This window comes from Lampris incognitus, chromosome 10 (assembly GCF_029633865.1).
Source record: "Lampris incognitus isolate fLamInc1 chromosome 10, fLamInc1.hap2, whole genome shotgun sequence".
Taxonomy (NCBI): domain Eukaryota; kingdom Metazoa; phylum Chordata; class Actinopteri; order Lampriformes; family Lampridae; genus Lampris; species Lampris incognitus.
Genome location: NC_079220.1, coordinates 49,753,971 through 49,773,359, shown reverse-complemented (window position 1 = coordinate 49,773,359; position 19,389 = coordinate 49,753,971). Strand labels below are relative to the sequence as shown.

Below are 19,389 nucleotides of genomic sequence, written 5' to 3'. Positions count from 1 at the left end.
GTGGCACTTTTCAAAACGGTGTGATAAAGTGCTTTAGATGAATCAAGCAAAATAAAATAATGATAAAAAGTGGATAACCAGAGGAAAAATAAAGCCAAAGATTAATAAAAAAAAATCAGAATTCAAGGGGACTGGTGCAGGCAAATATAATGGGAATAAGATAAGAATAAGTTCAAACATGTTATACAACAGCCTATTTTATAGGCTCTAGGAGGCCATTTAAAAAGATGCCTAATGGCCTCGCAGCAAAAATCATCAGAAAAATCATCAGCCTGCAGTCTACACTTCTGACCGGCTGTAGAGCACCCTGCCTGAGTATCTCTGGCTGCACACCAGCTCATAAAGGGTTAAAAGAGCTGAGCTGCAGACAGGCGGCGCCAGGCGTCACCGTTTAAGTCATCACCCAGAATCGTAAAACCCAAAATTCTGCCTCGTCAAGCTTCTCCCAGCCTCTTCCCCGCCTCTCTTACCGCCATGTAGGGCTTGCAGCCTGCATCCATGGTCTTGGCTACCGAGTCCACTAGGTGGCCACTGATGCCGAAGTCACACATCTTGACCTGGCCCTGAGTGTTGATGAGTACGTTGGAGGGTTTCACATCTACAGAGATACATTATAAACACGTCCCGATGAATTTCCAGTCACTTCAACAGGGTACCATAGGCACGGACATGTTATAAAAATACAGACGATGCACTTCTTACCTCTGTGTATCACGGAAAGGTTACTGTGCAGGTGTTCCAACGCCTTGACAATCTGCAAAGCAAACAGAAGTTGAGGGCAGTGAAAGAGTCTGAATAGCTCTTAAGACATGATAGCAATAAGTATTGCAGTTAACCGGAGGTGATGAGAACGCCTGAATGGTAACAGCAGCAAAATAACGATGCTCTCAAATATAGATACAGCAATATATGGATGAGGAAGTCGTGGACGTACTGCGACAGTGATCTTGCCCAAGATGTCCTCAGGGATCGTCGTGCCTTTCTCGATAACCTTCTTGTAAAACTTATCTAGAGAGGTGTCCATCAGCTCCATACATATCCAAACATCTCCCTGAGAACAGAGATGTAAACAAACCATGACCAGATGCAACATGATGAGAACCTAAAGAAATTAATTAATAGGATGCAAAAAAAAAAAAAAAAAAAAAGAGCCGGGCAGCCAATATTGGTGATAACTCATAACGTGCAAAGGCTGTCTTCACCTCTCTAAAGAGGGCACCATAGAAGGTGACTGTGTAAAAGCAGTCCACTGTCCTCATAGAAATGTCCAGGTCCATTAGTAGCCTCTTCTGCTCCAGCGTGTTGACTGTGGCCCGGATCCTCTGGGGAGACGACCTCATAGATTAGGCTCATTTCAGGATGCAGGTTATTCATTTTTTTAAATTACAACATCATTAGAGATTACCACCGGTTAATTCTTAAAAGCCCTGTCACTTTTGCATGTAGATGCACCAGCAAATGCAGCTTCACGTGGAATAACAGAACAACGGGGAGTGCGAAGATTATGAACCAATACTATATACACACACCAGTGTTTCCCAACCCAGTCCTCAAGGACCCCCTATCCTGCAGATTTTCATTGCAACCCTGCATAGGTAGCCCTGCTTGTACTTACTCAACCAGTCATCTCATAGCACTTAATTATGCAAGGTGTGCAAAATCTGACATAATTCATTGCTGATTGATTGAATAACTACAAACAGGTAACTATTCAGGGTTGCAAAGAAAATCTGCAGGAGAGGGGAGTCCTTGAGGACTGGGTTGGGAAATACTGCTATATACCATCCCGTCCCACCTCTACTCTCGATATAAGCTGTTGCAGATGTGATTTAAACATGTTGAGTGCATAACAAGGGTGTAACTGTAACTCATTGCACTATTTTCAAAGTCGGGGGGGGGGGGGGCATCGACTGAACAGCCAAGTCAGGGCAATGGAAGCAGAGAGCGGGCCGCCTACCTTGACAGCCATGATTACATCACTGGGCACATGTCTCATCTTGTCAACCACTCCATAGGCTCCCCTCCCCAACTCTGCGATCTGCTCCAAGTCATCTGCCTTCACCACAAAGTTCTGAACAGAGATGAGAGCACGGAGAGCGGTCAGCTTAAGCCGGGCTTCGAGAAACAAGAGATAATAACATTTAAAAAAAAAAGTCGAAGAAGATGCTTTCAAAGAGCACCATCAGACTTTACCTTGTCTCCAATTGTGACGCAGGCTTTAGAGTCAAGATCCCGAGGGGGCCTGTGGTGGGAGAACAGTGCTTGAACTGAGCAAAAACTGCAAGCAGTTTAAATGACACAACGACAACATGTACATAGTGGACTCACATGGCACATCTCTGTTGAGATACCGATGACAGGATTCAGCATGAGCGAGAGAGCCCTGATCAATTCAGGCAATCGGACATAAGGGTGGGACAAAATATCAATACTGGGACATATCGTAACACTTCCTATTGCAATACGTAATCGAGACACCGGTGCCAAATATCAAAATCTTTTTTTAAACATTTTTTTCCCCCGTGACGTTTTTTCCCCAAATTTATTGATAGAAGTTTAAAGCGCAAAAAGAGGAAACAAATTGCCTGGGAATTTTATTTTACATTGGAATGATGGCACACGTGTGTGTGTGTGTGTGTGTGTGTGTTAAAGAGGCACTAAGCTAAGACTCTATGTACGGTTTCATCTTAGTTGTCAAATTCTGTGAAAATGACACCACAATGCGGTGAATAAAGACATAATTCCTGCTTTTTGCCTTTTCAGAGGCATCTTTTTCTTCTTCAGTCACACAGATATCGTGATGAATCGTAGATGACGGTCTTGCAGCGTATCGAGTATCGCAGAATCGCTGTATCGCGATACCGTCGTTACCTTGGGCAAAGTATCGTGATAGCATTGTATCGTGAGTTATTCGGTGATTCCCACCCCTAATCAGACTACATGGATTGACCTTCTCAAATCCACCCTAACTTCATATTTTCATCCATCCATTATCCAAGCCATCCATCCATTATCTTAACCGCTTGTCCTGCTCTCAGGGTTGAGGGGGATGCTGGAGTCTGTCCCAGCAGTCATTGGGCAGCAGGCGGGGAGACACCCTGGACAGGCCGCCAGTCACACCTAGGCACAATTTCGTATGGCCGATTCACCTGACCTACATGTCTTTGGACTGTGGGAGGAAACCCACGCAGACACGGGGAGACCATGCAAACTCCACACAGAGGACAACATGGGATGAGCCCCGAGGTTGGACTACCCTGCGGTTCGAACCCAAGACCTTCTTGTTGTGAGGCGACCGCGCTAACCACTGGGCAACCGTGCCGCTAACTCTATATTTATCTGATAGAAACGATAAACTGTTCATTAAGTGAGGTCCACGGATCCCAGATTCAGAACATGACATGAAAAGTGAAACTTTCAAGTTACTCATCTCCATAGCGGGCCAGGACGTGGCCCAAAAAAAAAGAAGTCTGCTATTGGAGCATCCTTGTCATTGAGAAGATTCAGCATGCCTTAATTTAGTACAATGTGGTTTCAACTGGAAACATTCAGTGAAGAAGAAGCTTACGCTGCTGCTGGCGGGGCCTGCTCGAACACCTCTTTGGACAGCTTTAGCCCGGGGCTCTTCTTCTTCTGCCCTGGAAACCGATGGAGAGGGAGACAGGCATTGTGTTATGACAGAACTAATAATAATAAAAACGCCATCACAGGATGTCTCAACAATCACAACAAGCGGACATGACGATAAGTGGGAGAAACGTTGCACCACACATCTCAGTGACCTCTTCAGTCTCAACTGACTGCAGGTATCTCCACCCTTATGGAGCCGCTGTATTGTTTATAAGGGTGGGGATACCTGCTGTCAGTTGACACTGAAGAGGTCACTGAGACGAGCGACAAAACATTTCCCTCAACAAACGCCGTGTCCAGATGAACCGACTCAGCTTTCTGTGTTCATCGCAGAAGGACTTTCGTCAAACTGTGTTTATGCAAAATATGAAGTTGTAAGTGGGACAAACTGAACGGAAATGCCAAAAAAACGAGAGAAAACAAAACTGTACAGCAATAGCTGTAAACCATACTTGATATCAAGTTATGCACCGGTCGATCGACAAAATGAATCGGTTGAAAATCTGGTAGTCGATTGATCGTTTGAGTCATTCGTCAAGTAAAAATACTACAACATTTGCTGGTTGCAGTTTCATCAATACTAAGATTTGCTTGCCTTCCTCTGATTTTTATCATTACGAAATGAATACGTGGGTTTTTCGTTTTTGCTGTTGGTCAGACTACGGAAACAGTTTTAAGATATCCCTTTGGATCCTGGAAAAATTAAGATGGGCATTTCGGACTTTTAACAGACCAAACGCTTAATTGAAAAAATAATAATCAATAGAATATGAAAATAATGATTAGTTGCAGCACTACTCGGCAGGATTTTTGCCTCCTGAAATAGCACAAACTTAACAAATGTACCTTCTCAGTCATGACTTGTGGTAATAATCTGTGTGTCAGTGTCTGCAGAGACCCGTCCCCCTGCCTCTATCTCTCGTTTCCTAAAATGTTGGGTTGATTCTGGGCATCATCTGCAGAAAGTGGGTCTGTCAGCCAAACAGTCAAAGCCTGCAACCAATAGCATCACTTTTTTTTGGGGGGGGGGGGATTTCCCCCCGCCTTTTTCTCCCCAATTGTACCCATCCAATTACCCCCACTCTTCCGAGCCGTCCCGGTCTCTGCTCCACCCCCCTCTCCCGATCCGGGGAGGGCTGCACACTACCACATGCCTCCTCCGATACATGTGGAGTCGCCAGCCACTTCTTTTCACCTGACAGTGAGGAGTTTCGCCAGGGGGACGTAGCGTTTGGGAGGGTCACGCTATTCCCCCCAGTTCTCCCTCCCCCCTGAACAGGCGCCCTGGCCGACCAGAGGAGGCGCTAGTGCAGCAACCTGGACACATACCCACATCTGGCTTCCCACTCGTAGACACGGCCAATTGTGTCTGCAGGGACACCAGACCAAGCCGGAGGTAACACGGGGATTCGAACCAGAGATCCCTGCGTTGGTAGGCAACAGAATAGACCACTAGGCTACCCGGACGACCCACCAATAGCATCAGTTGTGAGCACGGGGTCTTGTTTTTAAACTTCAGCGTTCAGTGAGGTGATCGTTACAACTGAAAAGATACACAATGGCGGACATGCCCCCTAAAAAAAACCCCCAAAAATACAGCAACGTGAAACCTCAAGCAGACAGGGCTCGCTCCAAAACCGGAGTGAGTCTGGGGTTAGTTCTCCGTTACTGGCGAGCATTAAGGGAAAGGATGGGGAGGAAAAGCAACGTGGAGCTGTGGGGCTTCGCGTCTTGTTGAGCTAGGAAGGAGGGGGCCAACTTTTCAAGTTGCGTTTACGAGCAACAAGCTGCAAAATGCCCATTCAGTATGTCCTTAAAATGACTTTTCCCTCTTCTGCAAAGTACACTTCCCTCACTACATCCATGTCATTCCTTGATTATTATTTTTTTTTGTTGCCCTCCAGCAACTGCTGGGCTAGAGGACTTCCTGCTCTCACAAGTGTGGAAGTTAACAGATGGTTGAGATGTTCCGCATCAACGGCAAAAAGCAGATCCAAATCCAACCAAGTTATCGCACCGAATCAAAATGTATTCTGAGAAAACAGAAAATAAGTGAAGATCCATCTGACTGTACTGAGCATCCCATTTTTAAAAAGGAGATACACATCTATATATATATCATGGTTTGTGAAGGCTCAAATGATTGCCCTGTTGTGTCGAAGCCCATCAAAGCGATGAGTTCCCCCAGTACGAAAACAACTGGTGAAGTTTTCATCTGTGCAGTTATAACGATGCCCGGCGACATTTTAATGAGGTCTGGATTCAAAAAAGTGAACCTTTTTTTATTAAAAATCTTTCTGATGGGGGCGGTACGGTGGCACAGTGGTTAGCGTGGTCGCCTCACAGCTAGAAGGTCCTGGGTTTGAACCCCGGGGCTGTCCAACCACCTTGGGGGTCATCTCAGGTCGTCCTCTGTGTGGAGGTTGCATGTTCTCCCCGTGTCTGCGTGGGTTTCTCCCGGGTGCTCCGGTTTCCCCCCACAGTCCAAAGACATGTAGGTCAAGTGAATCGGCCGTACTAAATTGTCCCTAGGGTGTGAGTGTATGTGGGGGCCCTGTGATGGCCTGGCGGCCTGTCCAGGGTGTCTCCCCGCCTGCCGCCCAGTGACTGCTGGGATAGGCTCCAGCATCCCCGCCACCCTGAGAGCAGGATAAGCGGTTCAGATAATGGATGGACGGATGGATGGGTGTCTCTGATGGTGTAAGTCTGTTTAAAATGCTTTAAAAACAACTCATGGAAACGCTACAGATTCAAAACAGGTTCAAATTTAAAATTCTAAGACCTCTTACAAAAATGTCTTTAATTTTGCTTGAAATTTGGATGGAAATACGGCAGCGCTGCAAAAATATTTTCTTCATCGTTCTTCAAATATCCACACCGGGCTGTGGTACAGGTTCAATGATTATCCCATTCTGGAAGTAAGGTGTGTTTTAGTATCACATTCATTTTGTTTCCCCCCCCGTCTATTTCCAACCACTTATCTAACCAGAGATTAGGTGTGCTTGCAGCTAAGGCCAAACAATAAAGAGAAGGTGGCCATCATGACTAATCAGCTTTGGTATGATGACTCAGATGGAGAGAAAGGGGAAGGAGGGATGATTTCAAATGTATAAAAAAAAAAAGCTTCCTTCTTGCCCTGGTTTTTACCCCTTTCCGCAAGTTTCAAAATCAGCACCAAAACTGAAGGTGGTATTGACCACCTTCAGTTTAGGCCCCGTTAGATTTCTCAGCAAGTGGAAGTGGAAAACAATGGGCTCTGGGATCCTTCTCTTGTTAAAGTACTGACAGCAGTCCATTCATAAACACGTTTTACCAGCAGTGACTAGCCTTGGGACTTCCCACAAGGGGCCACGGTTCCCTGCCAGGATGACACAGCTACTACACCGACAAGAAACATGCGGGAAAACGCTCGGCAGCAACAATGGCTCCACTCCTCCCGGTGTTAGTGCCGCGGCGCCGCATGTTTGCACCCCAGGTAGGATGGACGGGGAAACGGTACACTTCCTTAGTAGGTCCCCCCACACCAGGACTTGGCCTGGTTTTCCCCACACGATGGGAAGCGCTAAACCGAGAGAGGAGTAGGCCACCTCTTCCTCTAGCGATACACGAGAGTTCGGAGAGGCTGCACATTCCCCCGTATTCCAGTCCAAGTCTGTGAAGATAATTTTACAGTAACTGACAACTATTTGGGTGGGCTGACTTCATGGGGAGGGAAGAGCCAGATTTCTAAAGAGAACAGTCATGGGGTTGGTGTGTATTGATATGATTTGTGTGTGCCGGGAAAGCATTGAATACCCACGGAAACTTTTTTCAAAGGAAAACTGTTAACCGACTAATCACGCTAGTCACACCCCTGCATATTGTAAAAGCACGGCTGTGGAAAACCTTCCAGGAAGAAATCAAATCAGGCAGGAAGAGAGGTCTAGTTTGTGGGGATTTCATACTGGGCTCCTGCCATTGAACCATTTTGTGCTGTGGACTTAAAATAGACCCACAATGTGTTCCTGTGGACTGTCAGGAGCTTCTAGGCCTTCAGTAGTCTCATGTGGGAGGAAAAGATCAAGTGTGCTTTACTCACACATAAAAATAGCATAAATTTCCTCCGTGCACGCTAAATAAAGACCATTCAAAAACCTTCCTATGACCTGACAAATAAAGCAAGCCCCCCCCCTCCACAACAAACGGGGTTGCAAACAAATAGAAAACAAGCAAGGATCTCCTTTCAGTGTTGCAGTTAAAAAAAAACCACAAAAAAACAAAAACAAACAAAAAACAGCCCGCATGCTTTGAATCCTCAGCAGCTACGTGACTGTGTAAAATTGCTCATGTTGTGTCTTGCAAAGGGCCAACAATGTTTTGCATGGATGCACCAATAGATACTGGCATCGGATATCAGGCTAGTACTGGGCTAAAACAGAGTATCCATATCAGAGATCATACCTGACAGTAAAATCCGATACCAAAAGCCGTGCGTAGCATGGCATAAAGGGAAACACAAAGGCTTGATTTACTGTGTTATTTTTAGTACATGCAGGACTGTATTGCTTCAATTGTGGGGGGAAAAAAACCAAAGTAATGAATCGGATCAGTACATAGTACTGGCCCATACTTGAAGATCCATGCAGCTACTCGGTAGTATTGGCAATGAAACAGTGATAGAAGTCAAATCGCTAACGTCCTGGTGGTGCATAAAAACATGCTACTATACAAAGCTGGAAATACTTGTATTCCCTTCTGCTCTAAAGTAACCTAACCTCTTCAGTTATCATTAAAAAAAAAGGGTCCAAGTGATTGCAAGGCATGCCGTCCGTGTTTAAAACAACACTTTAATATGCATGGTTTAACTACCCTGCTATCCTCTCAGGTAACAGACCGGGTGAGGGTGCCAGTGTGTGGTCACAGGGCAGGCGTGTGAAGTCCCCACCAATGTGGCCTGTGTTGTAGGATGAGAGATGACTCATTGCCACGCCAACTGGACACATCCTCTCAAAACACAACAGCTGTTAACACCCTCTGGAAAATATCTTGTCACCTTGCGTTACTGCTCACTTTCCTATTTGGGCCGAGGCTAGCTTTTGCTGCAGCCAAGCTTGCCCGGTTTTCAAAAAAACTTGTCCAAATATGAAACAATGAAGTGCCTGACATCAGCCAAAGCTGTCATCAACGGGGGTACCGAGTTGGCACTAGAAGTTCAATCAGTCAGTCAGTCCAGCGCTTGTCTTCCTGAATCAATGGGGGGGGGGCAGGGTATACCATAAATCTGGCACAGCAACGCGAGGGGATGCACCTATGATAAGAGACGTTTCCGTGTACGGCAACCAGATGGGGAGAATTCCTGGGCTGTGCATAGGATCAAAGTGTCAATAGCTGCCGAGCGAGTCACCATCAGGAAGCTTAGGGGGCCGTGGAGCGGCTCCATATATGGACCGAGATGAGTCATACACAGATAATCTTCCCCACCACACTATCAGTGCAGTGGGGGAAAATCCGAGCTCCCAACATGCCTATGCAACACCGAATTGCATAGCACTGCACTTACGTCTGCTTCTTCAGCCGAGGAAGGCCGATCTCATAAGCAGGCGGTCTGACAACAGGAAAAGAAACCAAAAAAAAAACAAAAAAACTTCATAATAAAAAAAAAAAAAAGACCATCGGTTTAGCTTTGGCCTGCACACCCCCACACCCTTTGCAGCATAGATCATGCAAAGTGCTTATGCAAGAGTGCACACAAGCCAGTGAACTGTCAACAAAGCACGTCTGCACCAGGCATGGGGGTGGGGGGGTGGGGTGGGGGTGGGCTGCAAGTCAAAACATGCCACGGTAGGCCAAAGATTGTGATTGTCTAAACAGCACACAGAGTCGATCTACACAGCCCCTCCGGAGACACTGTGTACTCCCCCGGCCATGGTAACGCTAGTATGATTGTGTAACGAGCAAGCGGGCGGGTGAACTTGAAATGTAAATCGACGTGGTCCTGCCCTCCCGATCTGACGAGCGGGGGGGGGGGGTGGTGGGTGGGGTGGGGAGAGGACCTTGATTTCCCAAGGTGTGTATTTTGTTCGACGGCGTTCAAAAATTACACAACAGCCCACCGGCGGGAGCCAAGTGTGCGATAGGCCGCGCGTTCACATTTGGCTCCGAGCAGCGACAATGTATCCTTTTCTTTTTCTTCTTCTTCTTTTTTTTTCTAGACGTGCAAATCCAGTAAAACCAAAACAAAACTGGATTTGTTGAACAACGGACGGGAAACCCGACGGAATGGAGCGAGCCGTTGACACCTCCCCGAGACCGAGAAGAGCACCTGTGGTCTCGCTGCTCTTTACCGCGGCGAGAGCGACACAGAACCCCCCCCCCCACCACCCCCCCACCCCGCACCGGTACAGCTGCCTGGTCTCAATCCGCACATACAGCCCGTCCTCTCCCGGGGGGGGGGGTAAGTCCTCACTCAAACACGGAAATAAACCGAGTCCACTACACAAGTTCCGACGATATCGCCGATCACACGCATGCCCCCACGAGAAGTCTCTTAATGTAGCGGGGTGGTTGGTGGCGGTGGCTCACCGACTTGTTGGTAGGAGCAGGAGAGACGTTGTGGATGGGCTCTCTTTTGCTCTCCCTCTCCCCCCCCCCCCCTCTCTCTCTCCCTCTCTCTCTCAAGCATGCAGCTTTCCACCTGGCCGCGGTCACATTTCAACGGTAGCCAACTTCACTTCCACACAACCAAAGTTCACAGTTGGAAAATCACACGCATCCGTTTTTTTTTTATCGTGTAAGCGGCGGAGCCGCCGATCCTTACCTCTTTTCGAGAGAGACATCTCCCCTTTGGCTTTGATGAGGGGGAAGGGAAGCACAAAGACTTTTGCCTTTTTTACTCCCTCCCTCCCTGCATCGAACTCCCCTTTACACCCCGCTCGGGATCCGCGGCGGCTTGTCGTGCAAAAACTGGCAAACGATGAAGGCCGTTTATCTTCGTGCAGTCTGCGGATCTAAAGCATTCGCTTGCAGGGCCGACTACTCGATTACCGGACCAATGCAGATTTTGAAATGATGGCGGCGCGAAAAAGCCCAGTTCGAGTAAGTTTGCTAACACAAAAAAAAACTGCACTTTTTTTTTTTTTTAGGGTGGCCAAAGTCTGACAGCTGAAATATCCGACGACGTTCGTGCGCGTTGACGTATTTCCGGTTTCGGCTTGAGGGAGGGGGGATTGTGGGTTTTGTAGTTTGCACGGTGACGCTCGCAAATACGACGCCCAAATAACGTTCAAGAGAGAAGAGAGCGTGTAGGCTTAGGTCAGTGTTTCTCAACCGGGGGTCCGCGGACCCCTAGTGGTCCGTGGTGTAATTGCAAGGGGTCCGTGAAAATAAAATATCTTTAAAAAAAAGAGATCCTATGACATTTATAGAAATAGGATTATTTTACTCAAATGTGACTGAGACCTTTATCTACCTAAACTATAAAGGGTAACAGGACTTTTTTCTCTAATTACATCTGTTTCACAAGTGTAATTTATTGTATTTTAATAAGAGATCTCGCTCCCGTGTGCATTGTTAAAAGTTACTGCATAGAAATTCTGTTGTTACATATATCTGAAAGTTACTGAATACATATTCTGTGTTTTTACATATATCTGAAAGTTACTGCATAAGAATTCTGTTGTTACATATATCTGAAAGTTACTGAATACATATTCTGTTTTGTTACATATATCTGAAAGTTACTGCATAAGAATTCTGTTGTTACATATATCTGAAAGTTACTGAATACATATTCTGTTTTGTTACATATATCTGAAAGTTACTGAATACATATTCTGTTTTGTTACATATATCTGAAAGTTACTGAATACATATTCTGTTTTGTTACATATATCTGAAAGTTACTGAATACATATTCTGTGTTGTTACATATATCTGAAAGTTACTGAATACATATTCTGTTTTGTTACATATATCTGAAAGTTACTGCATAAGAATTCTGTTTTGTTAACTATATCTAAGTTACAACTGAAAGCTCTTATTTTTGCCCCAAAGAGTGAATAAATGCTATAATGCAATTTAAAATGCAGTTTCTACTGTTTCTATCAAATTGCAACCCCCCTCCCCCAAGATCAGGTGGAGGGGTCCTCAGGGTAGATCAAAAATACGCAGGGGGTCCAGGACACCAAAAAGGTTGAGGACCACTGGCTTAGGTAAACCAATCGGTATGAAATGAATTTGATAAAGGGTAGTTTTAATGGCTCCTACGTTGATGTATTTATTAATATAACAGCTTGATGACAACTTCATCCATGTAACTGCCAAGCAAAGACATGTTTTTTTTTGTTGTATTTATTCAGGAAAAAAAAGGGACACAGACGTAATCTCTTTACTTCAGAGGTTAGAGAAGATGTGGGGGGGGGGTAGTAGCAATGAATCAGAACAAAATAAAATAATGAAATGAAAACACCAAAGCGCTGCAACTGGAAAAACAAATATCCCCACCGAGGAGGAACATTGATTTTAGGATTGCATTTAAAACCTATTCATTCTGACACATGGACAAAAGGGGAGAGTTGTAGGCCTGTAACGGGGTTGTATTAGGCTACAGTGTCTTAAAACTACAGATGTAGCCCCTATGTATGGGGACGCTAGACTACATCTTCATTGTATTGTAGTCGCACCATTTTCTAAGTCGTGAAACAAAGCCTGCAGCAAGTGTGACTTGGTAGCAAAATTTCTGCAAGCTATGCACACAAACCATAGAATAAACGCAAGGGATTTATAACACGGATCAACCAAACGTACAGCCAGATAGGATAAAAATACAGTACAGAAAGGTGATTTTTTTTGTCGTTGTTGTTTTTTTTTCCGAGTATGCACGTGAAACCCAAACCCCACTGTAAGTGATCTGAAAGAAATTGCTGAGTCACTGAATTGTTTGTAAACTAGTGAGTCCCTTTTTTTTTTTTTGGTACCCAAATCCTACTTGCAAAACAGCTGGAAGACAAACAAATCAAACGAGAAATACAAACAAAACCAGAATTGTTGTCTCCTTAAACAATAAACAGTATTGATTGATGTGATATGACAGTGGTCTGGAATGTGTGTGTGTGTCACTGCGTCGAGGTGCTGGGTGGGGTGAGGGTGGGGGGGGGCACTGACTCTCTTTATTCACTTTCGAGCAACAATGAGGGTATGGTAGAGGGGTTTTACTACGATGTGCAGATAGAGGGAGCTGTCAATCAGGTACTCCGAGGCCCGACGCTGGAGGTCGGCATCCACCAGGAAATCCCCGGCCTCCTCTGTGCTTTGGTGGAAGTTGTAGACGTGGCGGACCACCACTTTTCCCTGCTGTCTGGCCATCACTATCACCGTCTTCTGGAAGCTCACTCCGGCAAAGTCCGGGCTAGATGTGGCGGGGGTGACTATGATGCGGGGGCGACCTCCGTCCGTGCGGGTGGGCTGCATGGCACCTAGCTCTGTGTAGGTGGACCTTATGCTGAGTGGGAGCCAGCGAGGGGAGAAGAGGGCATTCCAGGTCACCCTTTTACTGGAGTCGTGGCCGCTGGGCCCCAGCTGGGTCTGGAAGCTGAAGCTGCGGTCATCCCGGGTGGGGTTGTTGATGACCCAGGGGGAGCCCCAGGAGGACGACAGGTAGTTACGGGGGGTGAAGATACTGCAGTTGACGTCAAAGTACTTGGCCAGCTGGACGGGCGAGGCGGAGTGGAACTGGAAGGCCAGGTAAAGAAGGTCACGAATAGACTCGTAATACTTCAGCATGAGAGGGGACTGCTTCTGCAGACGGAAGAGGTGCTGAGGGGGGATCATGCCGTATCGCACGGCCTTCAGGGCTCTCTCGACCGTGGGGCTGCCAGGCTGGTTCTGGCTGATCCAGGCCTCCAGGGCTTCGTAGAGCTCGAGCTCGCTCTGCAAAATGAGGTCGGAGCGCTGGAGCAGGGACAGGAGCAGGTCCTCGCTGATGGAGCCCCATTCTCCGCTCTGCAGCACGGAGGAGAGATTCCAGGACAGGTACTGCAGACAGCTGTCCCGCAGGGCAAAGTCCCCAATTTGCATGGAGTACTGGTACCAGCCCACCACGTGGCCTGAGGGAGACTCGCTGGACAGATGCTGGGTCATATATTGGGTCACACCCTGCTGCAAGCTCCACACGTGGTACTTGCTGGCCAGTTTATGCAAGGGAATGGCCTGATCTAGCCGCACTGAAATTTCCCCACAGTACAGATACCTGTAGAAAAAGAAGAAGAAGAAGCTGAAATAGCTGCCTCAAGTCACAGTACAATGTACTATAAGGATGAGCACAACTGTGGGATGTGTGCTATATTCGGCAGTTCGATTTCTCTCTCCACGGCTGAATCACTCAGAGAAACCGCATGCTGTCAGATGATGGCTGTATCTGATTCATAAACAGCAGGTGCAATTTTTGAAGCATTTCATAAGAAGGAGCATTGAGATGTCACCCACAAGGGAGAGCAGCAACATGACATCTAGCAGCAGAGTGCAGAGCGATAATCTTATATTTGTAAAATTATTCGTAAACTCCCCCCCCCTCCCTCCCCATAACGGCATGCATTCGAATTGTAGTCCAGACTGTTTCATTGCTGTACAATCCTCCTGTCTCTCCCCTGTCCTTTCTGCTCTGAAACTCTCCCCTACCCCCCCCCACCCCCCATCCCAGCCCGGCTCTCCTCACCTGATAAATTTGTCGAAGACTGCAGAGCAGTCAGGGGTCTCCATCAGGACCAGAGTGCTGGTGTTGCGGGTGAGCAGCAGCTCCTCGAACATGTCACTCTGCAGGGTCAGTACCAGGCTGTGGGCTTGGATCACCTTCACCTCGTCCGTGTTGACCGTCTGCACCCGCAGAGTCACGTCACTCCCATTTCCCATGTTCAGCAGGGACTCCATTCGCTGCACCAAAGTCATGGAGTGGTTCAGCACCGTGGCGCCATTCTCCAAGGCCACCTCCTGCTTCAGGGCAGCTGCAGGGGGAAAGTGCAAGGTATCTGACCAATAATAACTTAGAGAGCAAGGTGCACTTCCTTCTTCTTCTTTTTTTTTTTTTTTTGCCTGTTGTACATGGAGGGAATTTGGGGAAATTTGCTATCCGTAAAATGAAAAGTAAGTCTGTTTAGTCTTTTTTCTCTCACACCGTTGCTGATTTTCTAGTCTGCTGATTGTGTGACCTATTTGCCATTTGCCTAGGAAGCCATAAAACCCTATTTGGCATGAAAAGCATTTTAATTTTTTTTCCCTAAGGGGGAATTCTTGTCGTTCCTCCCTAAAACTTGGATCCGATGCAGGACAATGATCTCTAAATCAGAGAAAGGCAGATTTACGCATCCCTCCATTCTTGTGGTCTTATTAAACAGAGAAAGAGAATCACATGCCAGGTGGCTGACGGAGAAAAACCTCATGCCAAGCATTGCAGATGGCTGCTTCTATCCCTCCTTCAAACCATACGTGCAAGTGGCGCATATTGAGGAGTCGCACATGAAAGACTCAGCATGACAAACTGCTGTTTCCGCTCTACGCTGCCGCGGGAAGCCTTGTTGCCTGTTACTTGGGGTTTAATGAGACACAGAGGGAGTATGTTTGGCTTCCCTGGGCAGCCTCCCAGTCTTCATATCTTCACCGCCATCATGCACCTCCACTTCAAAGTAACCCTTATTCAATTAGGCAGCCGGCACCCTGAGCCAGCTGAGTTTGGGAGGGTGGGGGTGGGGTGAGGGGTCGGGTGAGGTGGAGTTCGTTGACGGGGGTTGTGGGGGGTGGGTGCATTGCATTGCATTGCACTCTTGTCTTTAGAGTTCCTGCCAATTCAAAATCTCAATTGTGTTAGGTATGACATTATATCACGGTAAGACAAACGTATGACGGTGAAAGGTACATTATGAGCACCGTATGGGGAAACTCTCCTTATTAGAATGAAATCTAAGACTCATTTTCCAGACTGAAAAATTACATCTGTAAATAAAAGATGTGCCAAGGGTCTCTTCAGCTTACAATCAGCAGGGCTGAAAACACTAAATAAAACATTTTCCACACGGTCCCCAAAAGTCTGGCGTCAACGGAGCCGGTGTTGCAAAGAAACTTGGAAGTGAAATTGGGATCTAGAACCAGACAGCACTTAAACCGAGGCCTTCATTTGCCTCGGTCAACGGACCGGGTGCACTATAAACAACAAGAGCAACCTTTTTCCTTTAACCTTTTGTCTACTATCAGCGAGCCGGCACACATGCGACCATGCACTAATGGACTTGCCCGTCCTTCCCTACTCCCGGCAGAGGGATAGTTGAGGGCAGCGTGAGGCAAATGGACAGAATATTCCCCCTATCCCTCGCTCTCCTCCATCCTGCCCCCGGGGCTGGGTGAGAGCCACACATTCATGCTGTGCCCTAATAGCCACTGACAGTAATAGGCATGCCGGACTGGAACAGAACAACACAGCTTCCCCCTACGATGTAAGGCATTAAAAAAGAGAGCCGAGGACGGGACACGGCTCTGTGCAAGTGGACACGGCTTCAGGATGCTGACGCCGTCTCTTCTCTTACCTCCTCCAACTGTGGCAGACTGGAAGTAAAGTGACAGGAGCAGGGCGCCCACATAGACCCCGCTGAAGATTCCTCGTTCACACAAGCGTGCCATATCTGCTCATCGATTTCCAAACCCCCTCCCTGCTTGTCTTCTTCTCTCCCCTTCTTTTCTTGGTACCTCTTCTTCTTCTTGTCCCTTTTCTCCGCCGCTCTGCCTCTGCCGCGTGTGCCTGTGCGTGCGGAAGGGGTGCGTTGCCCAGTGTGGTGCCCGACTCCCTGTCCCGCGCGCTTTATATGTAGGACGCCGGCCTTTCTCCGGCGCATCTCTCAACCTCGCAGATCCCATTGATTGGTGGAATCAGGCAGGGGCGTTGCCATGGCTACGGCTTTGATTTTAAATTTCTCCCTTTTTGGATGTTGCATGGCATTGATCGGTGGCACCGCACCAGCCGGGGATTCAGCTTAATGTTTTCTAGAGTTCAGAAATAGGAACAGTTAGGCACCATTAACAATCAATATATATAAGTTACTATAATATAGTTAGTTTTATATATATAGTATAGCCCCATATACACATATATTCCTCATCCTGCCACAATATCATATATATCCCCATATATGTGTGTGTGTATATATAGATAGTATATCCCCATATATGTGTGTGTGTGTGTGTGTGTGTATGTGTGTATGTATATATATATATATATGCACACACACACACACATTATATATGTATATATATATGTGTGTGTGTGTGTTTATATATATATATATATATATATATGTGTGTGTGCGTGTGTGTGTGTTTATATATATATATATATATATATATATATATGTGTGTGTGTGTGTGTGTGTGTGTGTGTGTGTGTGTATGGGGATATGTATGGGGGGGAGGCTCATAATGATCCAGATTTTTCATACTTAGAACAGAGAATCGGTGCTACGTAATTAGCCAATTAGTTACAGTGGTTTAACACAGGGTCCATTTGGCCCAAACCTCACTCACATCTGTGCCAGCACGAGTGCAGACAGTCTAAATCATTTTAGAGAAGTGTCTTTTCTGCTGGGCCGCAGTTATTTCTCTAATGGCGCGGTAATCTAATGGGAAGCCAATCTAATGCATCGACGCAGAGTCTGCTCATTAGTCTCTGACTTGATAATTTAGGGCCGAGATTGGTTTAAAGGTGACACATTAGAGCGGCGCTCCCGGATTACGTCTGGCTGGATACGTTGCGGGGCTATTTAAGCAGACTCCGGAAGAGTTGAACTCGCACGTGTTAACGACGCTGTCCAACCTTTCGCGCACACCCAAAAATATATTTTATTTCACAGCTAAATAGATAAAAAAAATTCAAAAGCCGTCGGGCCTTGCATGGCAAACATCCCACACGGTTATCTAAAGTGGTATATTTTAAAAACATACTGTAGCGAATTCGGCGGACAACGCAACCACAGGAAGTGCCGCGGCCGGGAGGCGAACCCGTGTCGCCCGCGCCGCAGGAGGCATCGCTAACCGCTAGACTAAAGGGTCGGGCCCGCGAGCCAGCGACCAGCGTGTCTTCTTATCCATGCACGTTACAATACGATAGTATATTACAATACGACACCAGCTCTTTCCATGTTACATTTCGATCTTTTCTCTTTGTGACTTTGTTGAGCCTTCGCACGCGGGCGTTCCGTCGCGCCGGCCGCACCGTGCGCAACTGTTGCGCAGCACAAAACCTTGAACTTAAAAGTCAGCACCGCCCGCCGCAATGGTGTTAATGTTGCGGCGTATCGAACCGCGCAAAGTGCTTAACAAATAATGCGGGATATGTGCCACTACTGCACCAACTGGTCATGGAGTTAAAGGAGCGCTGCGGGCAGGGTTATAACAATCAATGCTAAACACTGTAACCGCTCGCCGAGTAGTGGTCATAAGACCCTTATTATGTCAATGAATCTGACATATTAGCATAACACGTGACAGCGTGGGCTAGGGCGCATGCAGCGCAGCGCAGGGTGTGAAACAGTAGCTATGGCATTGGTGCAAAACACCTATAGCCATAACCCTGAGGTCAAGTAAATGTGTGAGGTGCCATTTAAATGAGCCTTTAGTTACCACTTGGCAATTACTGATCCCTCTGCCAGTCGCCAGCTACTATCGAGATCCTGATTAAGTTCTTATTAGAGTGATGTGACCTTACCGCGCTGGGCTAAAGTAGCCCTTACTTCGCCTAACACAAATACGGTGACGTGCCGCAATGCAATGTGCACATGTCAGATCTGTATTTGCATAATCACCTCAGTACCACTGTAAGACACGCAAGGGAGGAGCATCATCTCAGGGAGAACTGGGTTGTGGAGGAGCCCCGAGGCCTGCCGGGTTCCAGTGAGAATGAGGAGATGAGGCATCCTCGGAGACTCCAACCTACACCGCTGCTATGAATAGACTTTGACTCGTTCTCAGAGGAGAGGGCTGTGCTGCTTAGGTGTCCTGACGAAAGCTACAACCGCCTCTGCAAGGCAACACCGAGGAGACGCTACCTGTGTATATAAATCTGGCTCCTGTGCAGCTGTTAAGATAACGGGTCCATCTGGTGGAGCGGCACCGCATGCTTACCTACTCAGCTTAGTGACGCTCACCAACTGTTGACAAGCACCAAAATATGATTTGGTTAAAATATGGAAAACAAAGTAAGATTATATGAACGGCAAAACGTAGGAAGTGAAGCAAAACCCGAGGCAATGGCACGACTCTAAAGAGGTCTGCCTGAGGCGAGAGGTAAACCTGACAGCCCAGACCGAGCCGAGGCCGCTTTCCGACCATATTTTTGAATTGCATCCTGCGTGACCTTCAACGGGGGGGGGGGTCATATTGCTTTCTCCACTGAGACCATTTCTATTAAGAATCTGCTAACAGGACCATTGTCCGAGGGGAGGGATTGACGAGCTGTTAAATTTGTGAAAGCACCCCTCGGGAGGACTTCCATTGAGGGATCGATGCACCACAGGGGGCTCCATCACACACAGCAAGGTGTCCTCAGTGACCGTACTCTGTGTACTGGTGCTGCTGGAACCGCGGGGGATGCGCCGGCCTATTAGGTCTCCGAAACATTAAACAAATGGCTTTGGATGTAAACACTCAATACTTTCGCCTGCCAAATGCACGACGCGTGAAAAACCGACATTTTTAGGATATGTCAATGGTGTTGGCACAGGAGACTCTGCAGTCGGATCCCCACAC

At 47.1% G+C, this 19,389-nt stretch overlaps 2 protein-coding genes across 2 annotated transcripts in view; both read right to left on the bottom strand.

Annotated features, from left to right (window-relative positions):
• Nucleotides 1–10,714, bottom strand: part of LOC130119847 (dual specificity mitogen-activated protein kinase kinase 6-like) — a 13,037-nt gene extending 2,323 nt beyond the window's left edge. The window contains exons 1-8 of the mRNA XM_056288439.1: nucleotides 10,427–10,714; nucleotides 3,569–3,638; nucleotides 2,194–2,242; nucleotides 1,958–2,071; nucleotides 1,203–1,322; nucleotides 935–1,051; nucleotides 703–754; nucleotides 471–598 (exon numbers count right to left, since the gene is read on the bottom strand). Coding sequence (XP_056144414.1) covers nucleotides 471–598; nucleotides 703–754; nucleotides 935–1,051; nucleotides 1,203–1,322; nucleotides 1,958–2,071; nucleotides 2,194–2,242; nucleotides 3,569–3,638; nucleotides 10,427–10,445 — 669 coding nt within the window. The 5' untranslated portion in view covers nucleotides 10,446–10,714. The remainder of the gene's footprint in view (nucleotides 1–470; nucleotides 599–702; nucleotides 755–934; nucleotides 1,052–1,202; nucleotides 1,323–1,957; nucleotides 2,072–2,193; nucleotides 2,243–3,568; nucleotides 3,639–10,426) is intronic.
• Nucleotides 10,715–12,780: 2,066 nt separating this feature from the next.
• btbd17b (BTB (POZ) domain containing 17b) lies at nucleotides 12,781–16,272 on the bottom strand. Its single transcript, XM_056288700.1, has 3 exons — nucleotides 16,179–16,272; nucleotides 14,321–14,606; nucleotides 12,781–13,855 (listed from the first exon to the last, which is right to left on the bottom strand). The coding sequence occupies exons 1-3, from the start codon at nucleotides 16,270–16,272 to the stop codon at nucleotides 12,781–12,783; spliced, it is 1,455 nt and encodes a 484-aa protein (XP_056144675.1).
• Between the last annotated feature and the right edge of the window lie 3,117 nt (nucleotides 16,273–19,389).